Source organism: Tasmannia lanceolata, unplaced genomic scaffold (genome assembly GCF_043159265.1).
Source record: "Tasmannia lanceolata isolate RefF3 unplaced genomic scaffold, GAP_Taslan_0.1 ptg000011l, whole genome shotgun sequence".
NCBI classification, from domain to species: Eukaryota; Viridiplantae; Streptophyta; class Magnoliopsida; order Canellales; family Winteraceae; genus Tasmannia; species Tasmannia lanceolata.
The window spans coordinates 11,193,945-11,217,445 of record NW_027518688.1 but is presented as its reverse complement, the minus strand read 5'-3'; the positions used below and the strand labels follow the sequence as shown (position 1 = coordinate 11,217,445).

At 40.6% G+C, this 23,501-nt stretch overlaps 1 protein-coding gene across 1 annotated transcript in view; it reads right to left on the bottom strand.

Moving 5' to 3' along the window:
• LOC143886430 (filament-like plant protein 4) overlaps positions 1 to 15,087 on the bottom strand; it is a 57,124-nt gene extending 42,037 nt beyond the window's left edge. The window contains exons 1-2 of the mRNA XM_077390397.1: positions 14,765 to 15,087; positions 12,451 to 12,573 (exon numbers count right to left, since the gene is read on the bottom strand). Coding sequence (XP_077246512.1) covers positions 12,451 to 12,558 — 108 coding nt within the window. The 5' untranslated portion in view covers positions 12,559 to 12,573; positions 14,765 to 15,087. The remainder of the gene's footprint in view (positions 1 to 12,450; positions 12,574 to 14,764) is intronic.
• Positions 15,088 to 23,501: the final 8,414 nt, after the last annotated feature.

Here is a 23,501-nt window from a genome sequence, read left to right as displayed (position 1 = left end):
TGCTGGTATGCCGCAACTCGCAGTCGGGCATGTTCTCTTTTTTCCAAGATAAGGTCGAGGTTATTCCGAAGGAGCTCGGAATTCTCCCGTTCGTCGAAATTTTCTACTCTGAACGACGGGATTCCGACTTCCACGAGGATAACCGCTTCCACATCAAATGTTAAACTAAACGGGGACTCGCCAGTAGTAACCCGTGGCGTCGTCCGGTAGGCCCATAAAACATTGGGTTAGGTGTCATCCATGATTTGCCTGCCTCCTCCAAGCGCTTCTTCAGGCTCTGGAGCAGTATTCTATTTGTTACTTCCACTTGGCCATTAGCTTGCGGGTGTCCGACTAATGAGAATCTCTATTCTATGCTGAGTTTATCGCAGAAATCACGAAACTCGGCACTGGCAAACTGAATACCATTGTCAGTCACTATGACCCTTGGGATGCCGAAGCAGCAGACAACATCATGGTAGAAAATTTTCTCGGTCGCTTTAGAATTTGGTTTCACCACCGCTTTGACTTCCACCCATTTACTGAAATAGTCGATGGCAACATAAAGCATGGTGTGCCCTCCTGGAGCCTTTGGGAAAGGACCTACCAAGTCCACTCCCCACATGGCGAAGGGTATGAGGCTAGACTAGATACCGAGGCGTATAAAGTGGCTAGCTGCCGAGGAACTGTTGCAAATTTCTGACAAGGACCACATTTTTTGACAAACTCCATAGCGTCGTGTAGTATAGTCGGCCAAAAGTAGCTATGCCTCATGATCTTTTGCGCTAAGGTTCTTCCTCCCCCATGGTCGCCACAAATTCCTTCATGTACTTCTCTCAGCATAGTCAGATTCAAATGGCATGAGGCATCGGAGGTACGGCCAAGTGTAGGAGCGTTTGTACAACTTTGCTCCATGAAGTATATAGTGGGCCGACCTCGGCGACTAACCTTCGGGCTTCCAGCTTATCAGGGGGTAGTATTCCGTCCTTTAAGTACTGCACAATAAGATCCATCCAACTGGGTCCCACTTGAATTTCAACAACTTGCTTCTCTTCAATGCTGGGTCGAAGTAAAATTTCGGTGTACACGGAACCAAAGTCGAATGTTTCCTCGGAGGCCATCTTGGAGAGGACATCCGCTCGGGTATTCATTTCCCTCGGAACCTGTACAATCACAACCTCTTTCAATCCTGCCAATTTTTCTCGTACTTCTCCAAGTATCTCAACATTCTGGGTTCCTTAACTGGGAATCGTTGTGGACATACAATTTGTCCACACTCAATTCAACGGCTAGGGCCAACCCCGCCAACAAGGCTTCGTATTCAGCCTCATTGTTGGAGGCTTTAAAATCTAATCTTAGTAGTGCATATTCCGCCAAAAACTTGTCCGGACCCATTAGGACTATCCCTGCTCCACACCCTTCCTTGCTTGCATCCACATGGAGTACCCATGGGTATGCCTCGGCATCGACCCGCAGATCGGTCTCCACTGGAGGACGGTCTTCGGGATGGGGGTGTCTTCATATAAGGGTTCGGCTTCAAGAGTAACATCCCCCACATCTGGCAGATCTAATATAGGCGCGGTGAATTCCACAATGAAGTCAGCGAGAGCTTGAGATTTGATGGCCGGCCGCGGCCGGATCTGAATATCGAATTCTCCTAACTCGACCGCCCAGCTCACCAATCACCCCAATGTCTCGGGTTTCTATAAAATCTTTCACAGGGGCTGATCGGTTAACAGGACGATAGTATGAGCCTGGAAATATGGGCGGAGCTTCCAAGTGGCAGCCACGACGGCAAAAGCAAATTTTTCAATGGTTTGACACCAAACCTCTGCACCGTGGAGGATTCGGCTCACATAGTAGACCGGACGTTCCTGTTTACCTTCTTGTCGAACCAAAACGGCGCTCACCGTTGTTGAACTCACCGCTAAATAAAGGAATAATTCTTCCCCGGGCTCGGGATTAGTAAGGACGGGCGATGACTGGAGATATTGCTTCAACGAATCAAATGCTTCCGGGCATGTGGGATTCCATTCAAATTCTTGTATATTTTTTAAGAGCTTGAAAATCGGTTGGCATTTCTCAGCTGATTTAGACATGAAACGACCGAGGGTAGCGACACGTCCAGTCAGTCTTCGGACTTCAACAACTCGGGACGGCGGTTCCATATTTAGGACGGCTTGAATTTTCTCCGGGTTAGCCTCGATGCCCCTTTGGCTAACCATGAAACCCAAAAATTTCCAAGAAGTTACTCCAAAAGCTTTATCGGCCGGGTTAAGCTTCATCTGGAATTGGTGCATAACGTCAAAGGTTTCTTGTATGTCATCGATATGCTGGTGAGCCTTTAGACTTTTCACTAGCATGTCGTCCACGTAGACCTCAACGTTTCTCCCGATCTGTTTCTGAAACAGCTTGTTAACGAGCCTCTGATAAGTAGCGCCCGCATTCTTTAGACCAACCGGCATCACAGTATAGCAATACAGACCTTGTTCCGTGATGAATGCGGTCTTAGTAATATCAGACTCGTCCATTTTGATTTGGTTGTAACCGGAGAAGGCATCCATAAAACTGAGGAGTTCATGCCCAGAAGTGGCGTCGATCAACTGGTCTATACGAGGCAAGGCGTAGGGATCCTTCGGGCAAGCTCAATTTAAATCTGTGAAATCCGTGCAGGCCCGCCAACTACCATTAGCCTTTTTGACCATTACAACATTGGCCAACCACTCGGGGTATTGAATTTCTTGGATGAATCCAGCCCGCAACAATTTGTCAATCTCTGTCTTGATGTGGGCCCGTCGCTCTACCTCAAAATTTCTTTTCTTTTGCGTAACCGGCTTGTAGGCTGGGTTTACGTTCAACTTGTGAACTGTAACCTCTGGAGATATTCCTGGCATATCAGAGGCAGACCAAGCAAAAACACTTTCGTTAGCCCTTAAAAACTTCACTAGTTCAGAACGTAACGTACCCTATCAATAGGGAACCTATCCGAACAGTTCTATCAGGATGAACCTCGGATATGGAGATCGAATCAAGTTCTTCAACCGGCTTGCCCCTAACAGTTCTAACCCGATCTCTCGGATCCTGGCTGTCGATGACGAAATTTTCTTCTAAGGCATTGGTCCCTTTCAAGCTAGCGTAGTAACATCTCTGTGCGACCATATGATGTCCCCGTGCCTCTCCCACACCCTCCTAGGTTGGGAATTTCATTTTGAGGTGGGGTGCAGATACCACTGCTCTCAAATCCCTCAATGCTGGTCTTCCAATGATGGCACTATAAGCGAAGAGCACGTCAACAACTAGAAAGGTCGTCATGACCGTCCTTTGTAGGGGATACGTCCCGAACGTAACTGGGAGGCCAATCTTGCTGTTGATCTGCACGGATGCCCCAGAAAATCCGTAAATGGAGTATCCTGCCGCTCCCAGCCTGTCCTCGCCTAATTTCATTTCCTCAAACGTTCCAACATGCAAAACATTTACTGAACTGCCAATGTCGACCAAAATCTTGCCAACGTCGAAATTGGAGATAATCAGTCGAATAACCAGCGCGTCATCGTGCGGAACCTGCAACCCTTCATAATCTGTATCAGAAAAAGAAATAACTTGATTTACCTTAGAAGAATCCACCCGAGTCCTTTTTTAGGGCATCTTAATGGAGAAGACGCGTTCAGCATAGGCTCGTCGCCCTGCAGTAGTAGGACCTCCAGCCGCGGGGCCCCCCATGATGAAATTAATTTTTCTAGCTATGGTAGGAGGCTGCTCGGGGTTAGGCGAATTGTGATAGGCCATGTCCTCGTGATGTCCTCTCGGGGACTAGTGATGCCTAAAAGTGCGATGGCGACCGCAAGAATGATGCCTATTTTGAGACCGCCGAGGAGAACAGTGACGGGTTCGTGAGCGACGAGGCGGGGAACGGTGGTGTGCTTCCGACCGAGTACGAGGTCTTTCTATCCTGGTCGGGCTTCTGAGGTACTGGTTCAACTGGCCTTCTTCGACCAATTTCTTGATCTGTAGCCTGAGGTGATAACAATCATCCGTCTCATGACCATGATCCAAATGGAAATCACAATACTTTCCGGAGAGGCGCTTCTTAGGATCGATTCTCAACTTCGGGTTAGAAGACCTTGGTCCCTTATCGCAAAGAGGACATGCGACAAGGGAACCTTCAAGGGGGCATACCCCAATCTTTCGAAAACTGGGACAATATTCTTAACAGCTGGCCTGTCATCCGCCAGCAGTCTCCCAAGTGGCCTCGGATCTTCTTCTTTTTTCTTCATAGGACCAGCCTGATCCCTGTTCATGTCACGACTACAAGCTTCTTCTGCTAGGATAAGCTTGCTAATTTTAGATTCCAATTCCTGTAAGTCTCTGGGTGGTTTGAGCGTCAGGAACCTTCAAGTTTTGATCAGTGGTAGTATGTTTCAGAGCGGCAACGGCTATTTGAATATCAATCTTGGCGAGTTGGGATAACTCAGCGTTGAGCCTAACCATGAAATCCCTTAAGGTCTCATTTCACCCTTGTCGGAGGGGAAGGAGGGCGTCCGCAGGGTCATGGCAAAAACGATTATTGGTGAAGCGCGTTGTAAACTTCCTGCCGAACTCGTGAAAAGAACCGATGGAGCCGAACTCCTCGCTAGCACTTTTTCTCAACAAGGAGGTGAATGCCTTACACATAAATCCGTCTGATGCATCGCGAAGAGACATTATCCTCTTAAAGTTTGTAGAGACTCCAGCGGATCAGTGGTGCCATCATAACATCTAAATCATGTCAGATCTATCGTTGTGTCGACGAAGGCCCGGGTTATTTCTGGAGTAAAAGGGAAGTCTCCCTTGCCCACTCGTCCATAATGTCGTTCGTGTAAGGCTTTTTCATCTCCCGCTTGACCTCTCGGATCTGTCTTTGGAGTTCGGCAAATTGGTCCATACCGAGCAGTTGGGCAGAGGTCGCCACCTCCTCTGCACGAGTAGGAGGCGGCCCTCGGGGTTGGTTTGTACAGATGTGATTAACATTGTTCCGCGTAACCGGCCTTAAGGTGGGTGGTCGACCTGCTTTGGTCTGTCGGGCGCCCCCATTGAGGGGTGTAGGACGATTGGTAGAAGGAGAGGCAGCATCAGCATCATCTTGTTTCTGCACTCGTCAAGGGTGGCGGTCTACCTGCGATTCCCCGCTGTCCTCCTCATGTACTTCAGTACGCCCGCGAGGGAGGGGGATTTTTCGGAGCCGGAGGCGGGGGAGGAGGGGGCAATCGCGAAACGATGTCTAGACGGAATTCGTTAAACATCTACATGGTAGGGACCATTTGGGGAGCACTTGATACGGGTAAATTTTGCCCCGAAGCTCGTGAAGCTTGTTCTCTAGAAACGGAAACGTCCATGGTTACGAGTTGGGCTCGGCTCCTAGTTGTCACTCTATCTTCTTGTTGGAGAAGAGGGTTTCTCATTGCCATAAAAAGTGTTCTAGCAAAAGAGTCTCACGGATGGCGCCAATCTGATGATGCCAAAATCTGGGTTTGTGATCCTGCGGCAGATAGAGAATCTCCGCTTGATACCTACAATTACAAACAAAGGGGGTCAGGGGGTCCGGGCTTGGTCCCGGACGACCACTTCGACACCCAAGTCAGATTTTGACCTCAATCAAATAAATGAACTAGCAAAATAATGGAATGGGTAGCTAGATTACCGGACTCAACTATGGGTTCTTTATGGGGTGTGGGTGATCCAAAGGGGGGATTAGGGTCCAGGGGAAGGAGAGTAACGGTGTCTGGCACCTCTTACCCTTCTTCTCCAGTAGTTATTCTCGCTCTTAATGGGCAATTAAGGCCCTTTAATGGTGGAGAATGTTTTCTCTGGGTTTTTGGAGTTGGATCTCTCTGTTGTGTTTTCCCCGTACATAAGCTTGTCTTTCATGCATGCAACCTCTTTTGTCGTGTGCCACATGGACTCTCTTCATCATTTGAGGAAAAAGACACCATTTCTTTGGATTGGGTGGAATGTTGGTCGCCATAGGAAATTAATAACGTACGCCGCTTGCTTATTCTCTTTTAGAGATAATAGATAACGATCATGATGGGTAATGATGAGGGATCTTTTGGAGATAATTATGGACACGTGGCCTAATCTTACGGTTATACCGTATTTTACCCTATCAGGAACTAATGGATGACCATCTGAATGAACAGTCGACAATGATCATTGCATGGTCGACCATGGACAAGGTCGGTCGACCATCCAGTTATTTCCTCCATGGGAATTTCCTCAATTTTCCCATTTGTAACGGCTGGTTGCACGGTCGCCCATGGTTCGTTCGCTATGCCCGTTGAAGGTTCTATAATGGCTAGTTTTGCCTAAATCTATAAATATGAACGTTGGGGTGCTTAGAACACATCTAAGAACTCGTGAGATACATTTTCTAAGTGTTAGAAACACTCTAGTACCGTTACCTGAAGATATTGAGGGATTAGCTGGGAATTCATTTGTCTCCTTGTTAAGAGTATTTTGTGAGTGAGCTTATTTGTTAATCCACCTTGAGAGTGGTTTTTATTCTTGTTGTAATTGGTGAGAATTGAGAAGGCACCATATCAACCTTTAGACTTGAAGCTTGGGGATAAAGCTTCGGAATTGGTGAGAAGGGAGCGGATCAACTTTCGGAGTGAAGCTTTGGGTATAAAGCTTGTAAACAGTTTGATCTCCACCCATAAGGAGATTGTTTAGTGAAACCTCAAGAAGGGGATATCATTGAGAGAGTGGACATAAGCCGGTTGGCCGAACCATTATGTTGATGATGGAGGAGAAAAGTGTGTTTGATGGTGGACGAGAAAAGTGTGTGTGTGTGGGGGGGGAGAGAGAGAGAGAGATGAAAAAAAGAGATAGAGAAAATTGAGGGTCGATCAAACCTCTCACAGAATATGATATATATATATACACACACACTAGGGTTGTATAATGATAAAGACTAAAATACCCTTCTAACACTCCCCCTCAAGCTGGGTTGTATGTCATACAACCCAAGCTTGTTACAAACATCACTCAACTTACACTTTCCCAGTGGTTTGGTAAACATGTCAGCCAATTGATCTCCAGATCAAGTAAACATAGTGCATATTTCTCCCTTTGCGATCTTCTCACAAATGAAATGACAATCAACTTCAATACGCTTACTCCTCTCATGAAAGATTGGATTTGAGGCAATATGAATGGCCGCTCTATTATCACAGTACAATGATGCTAGAGATGAGGAAGGAACACAAATCTCCGACAAAAGGGACCTGAACCAAGTCAACTCTCCACAACTGCGAGTCATAGCTCGATACTCTACCTCCGAACTAGATCTAGCCACCACATCTTGCTACTTACTCCGCCATGACACCAAATTTCCTCCAACAAAGGTATAATATCCTATACTTGACCTCATATATGCTAGAGATTCTGCCCAGTCTACATCAGTGAATCCTTCTAACTTCACAAGGCTGTTTGGATACGTGGATTTTAGAATCCAGGTTTTAGCTTGAAAGCGGTGTAAAATTCTGGATTTTACAATCCATTATCCTGGATTTTAAGTAAGAAATCCAAGTTTTAGAAATCTCTCCTCCATCCTGAGATTTGTAAAACCTGGAAACACAGGATGATCTCCTACACTCTCGCTTGACAGAAAGAAAGGCAAGAAATCAAAAAACCATGGGCGGAGCTAAGAGGGGGCAAGGTGGGCAATTGCCCTCCTAAAATTTAAGATTTTTTCTATTTTCCATATGTCTCTCTCTCTCTCTCTCTCTCTCTCTCTCTCTCTCTCTCTCTCTCTCTCAACCCCCTAAAATTCAGGATTTTTTTCCTTATTGATAGGTTTAGTTGGATATTTTCGGTAAAAGTTGCCCCTGATTCTCTCTCCCCCCCCCTCTCCTCGGAATTAGATTTGTTTTGTAAGTTGTTTCTAAATCAATGCCCTCTCTCTCTCTCTCTCTCTCAATTCGTTGAGCAACCAAACATCTAAAAAAATCTAGATAAGCGGCCTTAGCTAAGTAATTGTTATGAGATTCTATATGGTGTGTGCACCAAAAGTCTAGTGACTTTCAAAAAGTATTGTGGGCCCACTTCATAGGATGATCCAAAGCATTCATTTGTTGGGCCACAATGTAAATAGCCTGCATTGCGAAAATCATCTCAATAGGATGATCTTAACCCTCAGATCTACAATGGGATTGACTGCTACAGAATCCTCTATGGATCGGAGGGTTAAGATCATCTTATGGAAATGATTTTCGTGGTGCAGCCTATTTACGTTGTGGCCCTACAAATGAAGTGTTTGGATCATCCTATGAAGTGGGCCCCATGGTATTTTTTGTAAAATATTAGACTTCACACGTACACAACATATAAAATCTCGGTTAAATCCCTAACATTCTTTGGCCATGCTATGCATGGGTGTAAAATAGTAGGCCCCATCCATCAAAAGATGAGTGGTAAATAGTGAGTCCCACTGCATCAAAATATGAGATGTAAATTGTCAGCTCACCTTATGCATGGGTTAGGGGGAGATGGTGGGCCCCACATATCAAAACATGAAGTATAAAATAGTGGGCCCGACATGCTATAACAACCATTGTCTGCCCCCCTTGGAACAAAATCTTGGCTCTGCCCCTGCAGAAAACGATGGACAGTTTCCTTCTTATCTCGTCTCCCATCCAGGATTTTGAAGAAATCCAAGATTCTAAAATCTGCATATCCAAAGCAGTGTTTCAAAACTCGGCGACTCGACTCGGAACTCGGCCGAGTCGACGCGGAAATGGAATGGCTGCGTTTTGGAGTCAAGAACTCGGCGAGTCCGCGTCAAGTCTGGCCGAGTTTGGCTGAGCCTGGCCAAGTTTGGCTGAGTCTTGGTGATTTCGAGAATCTTGCTGATTCGTGACCTTAGACTCAATCATCCCGTAATCAAAAAAGGAAAAAAAAAAAAAAAAAGATTTCAGGCAAAAATCATACCTGAAAATATGCTTAGGTTTCTTCATTCAAGGTAGAAAGAAAGAACCCTAACTTGAGGGGGATGGGAGAGGATGGGTTGGTGATAAAACAATATAAAATGCTTTTTTGTCTTGTTTAATGCTATTTTGATTTTTTTCCAAAAAACGAAAGAGCTACTGCGATCTTACAGATTTCTAGAAAAAGAGATGGAGATGACAGGCTCTGCCCAACAACCCCATTATTTATTATAAAAATGAATAGTTTATTAAGAAAATGACTTTGGCAGATTTTGTCTTCTTCATTTAATTCATAGGTGGCTGGCTGTTCTCACGTCCAAAAGCCAGACGCGAAACTGGGTAGCAAATCCCTTATTTACTATGTGACAGATGTAACTCATCTTCATAATAAATATGAGGAAGTGATACGTACGCCCCATTTTCTTCCCTTGGCCACTCCCCTCTTATTTATTTATGGCTACTCAATTATACTACAAGAGGGTAGCCCAGGTAAGGAAAGGGGGCTAATATATCATTTCTACATTTGCTTTTCTCCCACTTTCCTAGGACTGTCATTCGGCTGTTTGATTGAGAGCTTCTTGGTAACTGCTATACCACTCGACAGCTGGTTAAATAATAAAGACATAAGGGAATTGTTATTAGCACAACCCTTTTTGATATTCTCCTTACTAAATGTAAGAAAATATCAGTAAAGTAACTCAAATCTAAAGTTCTAAATTAATTGTAAAGAAGAGAAGTGATAAACTTGCCCCTGTTTTTTACTTTGACATCCTCCTTTAGTGTATTTATGACTACCCTTTTACACTAGAGTGGGCTGTCCTAAGAAAAAAAGAGGTGAATATATCATTTCCAAGCGTACTAAATTTTTTATAAATACTTACGACTCATCTGACTTGGCCGCGTCACCCGCGTCAACCGCGTTCTTGACCGCTCCCGTGTCGAGTCAACAAGGATTTTCTTCGCCCGCGTTCCGCGTCGAAACCGCATTTTTAAACACTGATCCAAAGAGCCCCCACATGCTATGAAGCACGGATACGGGTACGGGGGTGCGGGTACGACACGATACAGGGACATGGATACGTGATTTTGGAAAAAAAAATAGGATATGGGTACGCTGGGGGTACGCTGAATATAATATATTTTATATTTTATTATATATTTATAAAAATTAAAAAAATTTAATAGTGAAATTTAATTGTCGGTCTCTTTCTTCTCTTGTCTCCCAACTACGATTTTGTCTGTCTCTTCCGGAGGTGCGATACGATCGGTCTCCTTCTCTCGTCTCCCAACTGCAATTTTGAGGAAAACCAAGATTTTAAAATCCACGCATCCAAACGTCCCCTAAATGATCTTATCTCCATGTTGAAGATGATCAATAGTGAGGATTTGTAAAAATAGGATACGGGTACGTTGGGCCTCCGGAGAGTGCAGGTGAGCCGGGTACGTTGGGCCTCATCCTTTCAATGATGTTTGGACACCCAAGGAGTGCCCGGTCGCACCCGCACCCAATACGCACCCGTGTAGCACCCGACACGGGTGCGTGGACCTCCGGAGAGTAGGAGAGTGCGGGTGCGCCCGGGTACGCCCTCATCCTCTCAATGATGTTTGGACACCCAGGGAGTACCCGGGCGCACCCGCACCCAATACGCACCAGACACGGGTGCATGGGCCTCCGGAGAGTACCCATGCTTCATAGCCCACATGATTATGTTTCTGACAAACAAGCCTTTCCCAGGAGCACTCCTCAAGTACTAAACTATTTGAAGAACTGAAAGCCCAAGGGTTCAACCTTGGCAATTCTCTATGTTGTGTTTTGATGATTCCAAACACAATTTGACACTTTATTAGTTGATTGTACTAATGTGTGTTTTGTGCTAGCAAGCTACTTGAAGATCCTATCAAACATCAAAGTCAAGAAACATGGATCAAAAGCTTGGATCAAGTTGAAGACCATTGGAGCCAAAGGAAAGAGAATGTGATCCATGGAGTAGAAGATCTAGAGCTTAAATTGAAGAGCAAGTCTAGTCCCTTAAAGTAAACTCTTAATAAAGGCACTTCAAAATGAATAAAATAACCTAAATGGGCCAAATTGGATCAGCGAATGGCCAAGGTGGTGTCCAAACTTGTTTGGTCCCATATGGCACTTCATTCAAGTAGTCAAAGGTAAGATGGAAGGCCCATGGAAAAATCAGCAAGAATGTCTAAAATCAGGGTCTGTGACAATAAATCATAGATTTATAGAATTTTAGAATGAGTGAAACTATTGTAGGGCATAGAATGCAAGGAATCAGGATCTTGTAAATAGGAGTCTAAGAAAAAGGTTACAACACTGCAAACATTCAAAGAGGAATATTTCCAAAAGGGCAGGTTCAGAGACCATAAGCGGTAAAAGAACTCAATACTTAGAAGAATCAGAACACCATAAACAGCCAAAGAACCCAAACCGAAGAAGAGAAATACACATATGATCTGAATCTTAGAATGAAAAAAAAATACAAAGTCACCATCGTATCAGAACTGGTTAAGAAAAAGATAATAATAGTAGTAGTAGCCGCGACCTGGAGAGGAAAAAGCAGAGGTTGATAATAAATAATCCTGTAATGAGTTCAATGAAAATTAGATGCTCCAATAAAAGCTGTTGGAGCTTTGCGTACCTATTATTTATATATAAGAACAATCCTAACATATTAACCAATAAGAAGTCTAAAACCCACAAAATCCCTAAAAAAATATCCTGATCCCAACACACTTTCCCAAGCACACCAAAGAACCAACGCTGGATTTTCATCCCAAATAGGAGACTTCTAACACCCATCCTAATAAACTCAAAAAATTCTAGAAAAACTCCAAAAATTCTTCACTCAAAGAAGGCAATGTTATGGGGTTTTCAAGTCAGCCTTGGCCAAATGTGGCCCTCTACTGACATCAACAATGGTATAAGCAGAATTAAACATGATGTCACCAGTTTCGTCCAACTGGGCCCTCTGTTCTTTGTCACCCACAGGACTACTACCACTAAAATGACACAAAAACAAAAAATGCAATTCACGGCCTTAATTGGCATTTTTCAGTCCTACTAACCAGAACATCTTGAATCAATTGAATTCCTTATAAGTCAATAGAATATTTAGAACAAGTACTCATGTCTTCTAAATGCACATTAGCACTAAGTAATCTGTACTAGAACGACAGTGCAAGTCTATACCCTTGATCGTGCACTATAACGCAAAAGATTCCAAATATATACTTACACATGTAAATAGGTGTGCAAATGTCATTAAAAACACACAAATAAGATTGCCTATAAAGCAACCCTAAGATACATATATGAAATAGGAATATATGCTCACTCAACTAGAATGCATAATATGTTAAAAAAAACATTACTTTTAAACCTCAGGTCCAATATGAAGTTGATAGAACCAAGTTTCGAACTTAATAGATAAAAATATTAAAATACAATGATTTTCAATGAAACGATCAGAGATCATATTATCGAAGAATTCACCTGCTCCCCTTGATTTCCAGTTGAGTCGGCCGAAGATGTATTAGCAGAAATTGTTGCGGTCACTGTTTTGTCAGATTTCTTCTTCCAAGGCCATCCTCGACGCTCCATCTTGACCGATATAATCTGCAAAGCCAAACAATTAGTTCAACTGTACTACCAGAATTTATTTCAAGTTGATATGAACTAGATTATATAAAAAGAGACCGTAAAGAAACTCAGAATTAGCAAATGATTTAGCAAGAGCAGTATGATAATGACATTGCAACACATCCTATAAATATATATATATATATATATATATATATATATATATATAGACACACATACAGACACATACACACACACACACACACATGTGTGGGATTTGCTAGGGTCTATCGCAGAAGGCATTCCGCGTATCGTCTGTTGCATGAGAGCAGCCACCTCATGAATAATGACAAAATCTGTTGGAAAGTGAGCCTATGTGACTGCTCTATCATGCAACAGACCATCCGTGAAATGCTTTTTGCAAAGGACCCTAGCAAATCCCGACACACATAGACACAGAACACACACACACACACACACACACACACACACACACACACACACACACACAATTATAAGTCAATTAGCCTGTAGATTGGATGCACAACCAAGATTGTGATCGGAGAAAGGTGCCAACTTGCCCCAAATTTTCACCATGTTTTGAAGGCTTCTTTTTCTATTGTTCTACTTGTACTTTTGTTCCTCTATTATATATATTGAAGCACATCTTTTTTGTTTTGAAGGTTTCTTATGTCAAGTTTTCTCTTAACCATAGAACCACTGATAGGGTGCAATCAGCATTGAAGTACATGAAATTAAGTTGAAAAGGGAATTTGATCAAGCTATGGCATATTATGAGGAGGATTGCTAGCAGGACGTTGCAGGCAAAGCCGTTCCGTCCGGTATCCTCTTGTGGCATCCTGAAATAATTTTTTTCCCTCAAAGAGCGGAGCAAAGCCACAGGGTAATTTGATTACACATTATAATTTATAAGGGGCATAAGGCCATGTTCGTTTCAGATTATGCCAGCCGATTGTGAGCCCCAACCAATTATAAACACAATTTGAGTCCAATAATCGGCTTGGGGCTAAAAATTGGTTGTCACAATCTGAAACGAACAGGGCCTAAGAAAAACGACTTGGCAGTCCAAGCAAGTTAATGACATTTAGAAAGGAGATTGAGAAAACCAATAAACTATGCAAAACCAGTTGATCCAAACTGCATGCAACATCAAGCAATTTTGATATTTCCGGAAAGAAAACAATCCCAGATGGCAATACACAAGGGAAAGATATCTCAGAAACCTAAACAGAAAAATCAAGCCCAAAAATATTTACTAATTTAAATCTGTAATGCAGATCCCTTTCTTGAGAAATCAAATGGGTTCAAGACAATATTGTAATTAGAATAAAGAAATGAGTCAGAAAAAGATCACCCCTATCACATAATCAAACAGACAATAAGACTACTTCACAAATGCATTAAGTAATGAATCGATTCGAAGCATTGTCATCCACCACTATACAACATCAGATTCCAATACCAGAAAGTTTAACCCAAACAATTGAACAATTATGAGTCAATTGATAATGCTACAATAAAACAAACTTTGTTATAGGGGAACAATGTTCTAAAGGAAATCAACAAGGATCTTCACCTTCAACAAACCCAAAAATCTCCAAAAGGAATTTCTCACTGAACTAGAGATGAGATAAATCCAGCAATGACTGAAACGCAATCAACCTAAGGGGCCATTTGGATACAAGGGTTGTAAAATCTTTGATTTAGATTGTAAAATCCTGGATTTTACAAGCTAAAACCTAGATTTTATAAGCTAAAACCTAGACTGTACTTTTTAAGGATTGTCCAATCCAGGTTTTAACTTATAAAACCCAGGTTTTAGTTTGTATAATCCAGGAATTTACAATCCTCAATTATCAAATCCTTGTATCCAAATCTAAAATCTAAATAGAGAAATAAAAAAAATAACAAAACAAAAAAAAAAACTCAATTTTATGCAAAATCTAGTAATCTCATAAGTCTTGAATATTATCCAGCATTGGTTTAGATTCAAACAAATCCAGTCCAAAAAATATTCAAAAACAGAACTGCATTTTTATTTTATTTTTGGCCTTCTCACAAAACCTTTACATTATCCACAAAATCAAATAAGAAAAACTGAAAATAGAAGAAAAAAATCCATGCAAATCTAGAAAACAAGTTCCAGGACAGAAAAGCTTCCATTTTGAGGCAAAAGAAGGAAAAAAAAAAGAGAATAAAATCTCACCTGATAAATGCGGGTTGAGATCTTGAAATTTTGGAGGAGATCTAAGAAGAAAAGGCTCTGTGGAGACAAATATTTTCTGTTGTTTGGTGGGTTTGAAACGGGAGAAATCTTTTTCTTCTTTTTTCCTTCTTCCTCTGTTTCTTTTTCTTCTTCTTATTTGATGAAATGACGGTGAGGGAATATGAAGGGGAAAGACAAGTGCTGGGCAGAAAAGATTTAGAAGTAGGTGTCACTTACTAAAAGGCCAGACGTCGGAAAATAAAGTTCTCCGCCGATCTTCTATAATTCTATTCTGGGTGGTGATAAACTCACCCCATTCGATGATTAATTCACTTCCTATTTTTCAAAATGGAAGGTACAACCCACATTATAGGAGGTCCAAACCGCCCATCTGATGGACCCCCACAATATAAATAGGTTGTGCCCCAAAAATCATTTTCACAGGATGATCCCAACCGTCCGATTTATAAAGTTTCCATCATGTGAGTCCCTCTTTAGATCGGAGGGTTAGAATCATCCTATGGTATTGATTTTTGGAGCACAACCTATTTACATTCTGGCCCATCAAATGGACGGTTTGGATCATCCTATGGTGTGGGCTGTACATTCCACTTTGAAAAAAAGGGGGTGAATTCATCATAGAACGGGGTGAATTATTACCGCTTTTCTATTCTACCTCACAAAGGTTTCTCTTTCGAACATTTAAAATAAAAAAGACTGAGACAAATGAATTAATGAATATTAATAAATTTAATTAAAGACCACCTGTATTCCAGTCAAATTACTAAAAAGAGGCCTGCAAATTGGGCAAGTGCGAACAACTCCTTTACCTCGTTCAGCCAGCCAGATAACATAAATTAAACCACCTGTAATTAATACTTGCATCCCATTATTGATCTTGTTTTAGTAATGACACTCATGGCTTTGTTATAAAAAAAAATCTGCTTCTTTCCATACCTCTAAAATGAGTGGCCACTATCTATTCAATATATAATAACCAGGAGAATTTATATGATGGGTGGCCATGAAAACACATGAAGTATAAAAAAAGTAGGTACGACCCACTTTTTTTTTATGATCCAAACCGTTCATCTGTTTGGGTACAACGTGAATAGGTTGTGACCCAAAAATCATTTCCATAGGATGATCCAAGTCCTCTGATCTGTAGATTGGTTGAATTGACAACGGAGCGAAATTAAAGGAAAAAAATACCAGATCTATTTCCTACCCCAAGAAGTGGTATTCTAATTCTGCCCCAGTTGGAATGAAATTTTTATTATAAATCTTTAGAATTAATTTTTTTTGTTTTATTGGATGTCGGTAGGATGTGATTCTGATTTCTGATTCTGACAATCCAAACATAGCCTAAAATCTTGATTACAAATGGAAATCAAATAAATAGGAAAGCATGAGTTTTCATTTTCCTCCTCTAGGTTATTTAAAATTGTAATACGGTGAAGTTTATTTTAATTATTAAATGATTTATAAATGTAAATTTATTTATAATTATTAAATATATTATACTTTGAATTTCTGTATATCTAATATTTACCCTAGGATTGTTATAGGTGGATCTAGGAGGAAAAATACAAGTGGTGTCCACTTCCTTAATGATCCAAACCTTTTATTTCCGACATTGTTGTAAATTCTAAATCTAATTTGCAGAGGCTTTTTTATATGAATACAAACCATTACATTTTAATTTTCTTATCATTCATTTACCAGCCACAAAATTGAAGGGTTAGAACTGTGCAATGGGGTGGATTTTGCTCCATCACCCATTCATAGTAAGCCCCACTTGTACTTTTGGCCACTCCCACTTTTTCTTCGAAAGATATTGGGTAAAATCCGATCCGATAAACCCACCAAAAAGTAGAAATAAAAGTGAACTAGAAAATGAACTGAGATTTTAGGTGGTTCTGCCATGTTCATGCGGTTAGAACACGATCTTCACTATGAGAAATCAAATTTACAAGCATTACTTGAAACTCAAAAGTTGTAAACCACAACCATTTACCTTGCTTTTCAACCAAGACCGTCCACTATTATTTTTTTTCCATACAAATATGCAAATATATTTTGAGGTTAAATTTGATTATTTGCAAATTTGGTTACGATAATTCAGGCCATGTTGTTTTGGATTATGTTGGTTGTTTTGGATTATGTTGATTTTGATCTAAAACTAAATATTGGACTAAAAAATTAATATAAGTTTAAGTCTAATAATCAGTTTTTGGCGCAAAATCAATTTTCAAAGATAGAATGATATCCTATTTACAAATTAGATTAACTTCAAATATTTTTATTTGCAAAGACTGATCCACTAAAATGGCAACCAAATATGTAGACTATCAGAGAAGTAGTACTGTAAGTTTATTGATATTCACACTACCATGTTTTGACAATGAAGCGAACTCACCACCTCTTTTCATTTTTACTTGGCTGATGAAAGTTTTTTAAGAATTGTAATAACCCTCAACAGCCGTTAAAAAATAAAAGACAAGCTAGGTTTGCTCCTGCTATCAAAACATCTATTGTGAACATAATATATCAGTAGCCGAACATAATGGTGTAAATATCAAAATAAGGATGTGTGAATATCAATTTCTAGATCGGATGACCAACGATGATCTGTCACCTTTGATCCCTCTAGCCATCTTATTCTATTTTCATTTTCATTTTCTTTTCTTTTCTTTTTTGAAGGTAGCATTGCAACACAAAAGCACCTTCCAATAGAGATATGGGTTCATTAGCCATTTTGGGCCTTTAATTGCCTCTTGAAGGTCAGTGATCTAGACGGTCAGGATCATTCGCTAATCACACTTACCTAGGGTCCATTGAATGTGCAGTGGTGGTGTTAAATGAAAGTTTTTATTTGGTGTTCGGAGAAATAAGTGCAATAATTTTAGAAAACTAGTGATGGTCATATTATCTGATGACCCAAACCATTCATTTGTTGGGCCCTAACTTAAATAGGCAGGGCCCCTCAGATCATCTTCATTAAATGATCATATAACTCCCCAATACGTACATTTTCTATAATGTGCCATCCTACATATGGAGATGATTTTCCTAGCACGGCCTATTTATGAATGGTTGGGGCTATTGATTTACATGGGCTCTACTATTTTTATCTCAGTTTCATGCCACAAATCTGAGGGGAGGATTATCTAATAAATACAAATTTTAAATTAAGCATCTAAGTAGTGGGACCCATCCAAACAATGGCAGTTCCCGCCTTTTTTAGGCTGCCACAGAGAAGAAAATAACGACTTTGTAACTTATTTGAAAAGAAAAGAAAAGTGAGGAGAAAATTATCAAGGGCTTTTTGATAATTTCAAGGGCGATTTCCTTGGCCTTGGATTGGTAGAGAAGCAAAGGAGATTTACGGAAATGTTCTTTTCATAATGGTACCGGGGTGCTATTTTGTTAGGGCCACCCCCTGCGTATAAAGTTTTTGCATCAATTTTTTTGGCATCTCTCATGAATGGAATTTCGGGATATCTACCTAAGTGGGAATTTCGGGACCTTTTTCTGGTTTTCTAAAAATAAGAGCAGCTTTTGACTTTTCCCAAAGCACTGGGCTTTGGATACCTCAGCGGCCAATAATGAGTTGTATAACAGGGGTATTTTCATCATTACAGAAAATGCATACTTGTTTCGCACATTTCCATCCCCCTTTCAGCGGAGTGAATTGGACCCACCAATGTTCGTTTTGTTAAGAGGGCAATTACATAGCAGATAGCGAAATTACGAAAATAACCTCCAAATGTAACTGCCCAGTTTTTTAAGCAAGGACTGTCCAAAGCTAGTTTGGCCTTTTCTATTGTTTCTTCAAAACAAGATTTCATACAAACGGTAAAAAAACCGCCAATTTTAACAGAACTTTCTGCAAATGGCCAAAAAGCCTAGCAAACTATTGTACTCTTCTGCCCTAAACCTCAAGGCCAATAAACCTCATGGGGCCCACATGTCATCAAATGGACCCCATCCTGATTGAAGGACATTTTTCTCTTAAAAATGTAGAGATAGCTCCCTTTTTATAGGGCAATGATAAATCAACCCCAAATATCTTAAATCGACCCCTATGTGTCTTTCTCTCTCCTCTCACATAGGGTCATAGGGGTCGATTTATCACTCCCTTTTTATACCGACCCCTTTTGATACAATTATATATCGAGAATTTATGGGAATATTGAAGAATATTACTCCACGGATGAGGTGTATTATGGCCTGTATATATTGGGATTTTCAAACTTGAATGCAGATCATTATCCATTTATTACCCCCCCAATTTTGTTAGCTCCACCTACAAATGCCAACGACTTGAATTATTTGAGTAGTGAATAAGGTGGGATCACTAGATGGAGAATCCAAATATGAGTACATCTGGCTGAATGTATGGCAAGATTTGAGTAAAAGGATCAGTTTCAAGAAAGTCACCTTAATCTTTGCATTGTAAAAATTAAAATTCTACATTTATTTCTATCAAAACTTGTTTCTAATTTTTGGTGCATTTGGTCGTTCCCTCGCACTATTGTTAAAAGTAAATTTCACTCCTATTCCATAATCTAGTGTGGGCCCCTTTAAGTGTGAACACCCCACATAATGATTTGGCTATTGATTGGTTTGTTTGGTCATAAAATATTAAAACCACTAAAAGGCAGTGTCGGTGGTAAATTAGGAGTAAAATTTATCATCTCCCTCAAAAATAACCCTTAAAACATCTCTCTCTCCCTCTCATTATCACTGATTCAGATTCACGGGTTTTAACACATGATAATCAAAATTTCATCATTTTGAAAGATAATCTTGTCAACACTAATGAACCAGGCGGATTGTCTTTGGATTTTTTTAATCTATTACTAGAAAAGACATAAAAATTCAGGAAAGCAACCCTAGAAACTAGGAAAATTTTCAACATCCTTCTCAATTCTAGGCTGGATTTTTCTTTTCCATGGGCCCACACATGTACAATGATCACACCATTTATTTTTGGTGGGCCACCACAAGATATACGATACTTATGAGTCTTGTACCTAATGAATGATCTTAACTCTTTGTTTATATATAAAAAAGGGGTTTTATTGCGAGATCCACGGCCTTGATCACTTGAAACACATGCTACGTGTGTAATAGGACCCACAAGCAAATGCGTGTGGTCAAAGGTATGATGAAGGAGAGCGCTTGTTAAATGTTAAAAAAGACTGTTAGGATCAATTCAAATGAGATCAATTTTTAAGTATCACTAGGAGACATTGATGTGTAATCAAAGACTGTTGATCTGGCTGACAATGACCCTTATCATCCTAGTCTCATCCTTAGTGTAACTGTGAACGAAGATTGACAATCAAGAATTTAAGATCAACTGATTAGTGTGGAATCAAAGAAATATGGTTCCCAGGAGAAATTATATGTTGCAAGGCTGTGCATACACAGCCCAAAAATAATGATGTGGTCCACATTATTAGGGTAATCCAAACCATTCATTTATTGGGCACTGACTTGGATAGGTTGAAATGAATGGCGCAATATAGAAACCTCCATAGATAGAAGGGTTAGGATCATCCTATAGAGAAGATTTTCTTGGGACACCCTATCTACGTTATGGCCCAACAAATGAATGATTTGGATCTCTCAAATAATGTGGGCCCCACTATTTTTCGAGGATGCATGTGCATGCATGGCCGTCCACCATATAAATTCTCTGTTCCAGTTGGATTAATGGACCTGATTAGCAGTTTTCTTGAACGAGCCAAGGAAGCAAAAAAAAAAAATATGTCATTGTTTTTGGGTTGGAGAAGTATATGTTTTGGTAATTTAAACAGAGTTGTTTACGTTGCTCGCTGTTCTGCTAATGGGCCCCACAGAAGGCGCGCCCCTGAGTTGGACTTGGATGGAGGGGCAGAGGCTTTTTCCACAAGCCAGCGCACGCGACTCCATTCAAGGAAGTGGCGACACAGACTGACATGTGGGCCCCACGTCCAGGCAAACCATGCTTAGCTGTTGAGATGTGGGGACCACCACCCATTACTTCCAAAATCATATGTACACGTGCCACCGAACTAGTCCCCGTTCGAGGGAACCGTCGTTTTAAGACCTTTTCATTACCCAAAGGACAAAACAGAAAAGCGTCGGCAGACTGGATCACTAGGTAAACTCTAAATAATGAAATTTGGGAATGGAAAATGATATATTCACTCCTTTTTCTTACTTGGGACAGCCCCTCTAGCTAGGCGTGTTCATTATTCGGTTATAACCGAATAATTGAACCGAATTGGTACGGTTGGTTCGGTTTTTTTCCTTTTTAGTTCGGTTTCGGTTATTTTTTTTGAAAATTCAGTTACTCGGGTTCAGGTTCGGTTATCTCAAAAAAAAAAATTCGGTTAACTGAATAATCAAAATTATGGATAAAAACCATTAGGTTGTGCTCAAAAAATCATTTCGATAGGATGATCCTAGCCCTCCGATCCGAACCGAGCTTTTGCTTCTTTTTTTTCATCTTTTTTCTCCTACTATTTGGTTATTCAGTTATAACCGAATAACCGAATTTTTAATCGGTTCGATTTTGGTTCTGAAATCCCAAAGGGCAACCCAAGAGGGGGGTGAATTGGGTTACTTAAAAATTTCTTTTAAAAAACTACAAGGAATATGAAAGTTAAACCTAGATTATGCTAACCCTTGTTCAATATAAAGTTTCAAATTAAGGAAATAATTTACCAAGCACAGTAGAGAGGAGAAAGAGAAAGGAGACCACACAGTGATTTTATAGTAGTTCGGTTACAAATGGACCTACTCCACTGCCCAAGTACTTGGTCTTTTCCTTGGGATTTTTCTTCACTACAATGAGATTCCACTCGCCGAATCTCCGGGCTTTTACAAATAACTCCGCCTCGAAGGGAACAAATCCTCTTTCCAAGAACCGCCTCCAAAGAATCTACCATCTTCGCACACCGCCTCAAAGGGTACAACTCTTCTTTGCAAATATAAGAAAGGAAAAGAAAATGAAAGCTCACAAGCCTCTAGATATGCAAATACAAAACACTCAATGCTCTCAATCACTCTTAATGATTGCAAATCAATGCCGTATGCAGTGCCTCTTGACAAGAAGTAAATGCAAGAATGAATGCTTCATGAGTAAGAATAAGAATCCTTTTGATTTTAAGAGAAAAAAACTCTAGGGTTTGCAAAATGATTGCTCAAAAAGGTTATTTAGAAGGTCTTGAATGAGGTTTAAATAGTCCAAATGTTTTTATGACCGTTTGGGGGCAATACTGTAAATATTTGGCCAAGAAAAAGTAAGTCGTGCAAGTCCCAACGGCTAGATTTCCAGACCTGGGTGGTCGACTGGGGTACCGCGGTCGCCCACCCTTATCGGTCACTTCTTTTTTATTTTGAAATTTAAGCTTCCGCGGTAGACCGGCGTTGTCGCGGTCGGCCAAGGGCTTCCTGTTTGTTTTATTTTTTCATTTAAAACCTATCCGCGGTCGACCGAGCCAGTGGAGGTCGACCGCCAAGATCTTTTTAGATTGCTCCAATAAATCTATGAGCATATCCGCGGTCCTCCGAGTTGGCATCGGTCGACTGGCCTGTCTTAAAAACTGGGTTTTGTAAATTAAAAGCTTAGGGTCTTGGGCCAAGGTCTTTGGGCTTTTGTCCTATGTTTTCAAACATGTTTATAAGTTTGTCAAAATGTACTTTGAAGAGTTTTGAAAACATAAATCCATGCCAATGACTCCATGTCAAGAGAACTCTATTACACACTACTTGAACTAGAGTCTTCTTGTGTCTTCTTGAGTCTTTGTCTTCTAGGCACTTGCATGAGATGTTCACTTGGAAGAGTCTTCTCTCTTGCTTTTGTGCATATGGTTTCCTTGAGTCTCCAATGCTTGTAGGATGACCACCAAGGCTTGACTTGCTTCAAGTTGAGCCATTCTTTTCTTTGTTTATAGTGATGACTTTAATAATTCCTGTCTTGATCACAACACTAGAACAACCAATAGTAATCTACCATCAATTTGAGTTTGTTGATCATCAAAATATGGATGGGTTGCACCATTGGGCTTACAAGTTCGGTTTTTAGAAATTTCGGTTTGGCTTCGGTTATTGAAATTTGATAACCAAAATTATTTTGGTTATCAAATTTCGGTCTATTCGGTTTGGTTATAACCGAACGAACACCCGTACCTCTAGCTTAAAAGAGTACTCTTAAGTCTTAAGTCCTAATTCCTAAGGACACTAGAGTGGGCTGTCCCTAGTAAGTAAATTGGGCGAATATGTCACTTCCTTTTTAGAGAATGGATGTTACCTATCCGGAAATAATATCAGCACAATATGTTTTAATAATTGCACAAACTCATCTTGTCTTTTAGTACTCAAATAGCTGTCCAAGGTTGTTACAATTCCCAAAAAGCTCTCACAAGCCAATTTAAAAATAAAAGGCAAACTGAGTTTGTGCAATTATAAAACATTGTTGTGCTGATATTGAATTAAAAAAATTAGAGAAGGTGAAGGTACTTGATCATGAGTTAAATGGCATATGTGCTCGTTGATCTTAACCGTTCATAAAGGTGGAGGCATACAAAAATCAACGGTTAAATATAATTTAAAAGATACAAATTTCATCATGCTGATCAAAGGTACAAAATATTCTGATTAGAGTGGGAGTAAGGGCAATGGACCGGATTTGTGATGGGCACAATATCTATGGACTAGATCACTTTACACGTGGCAATGG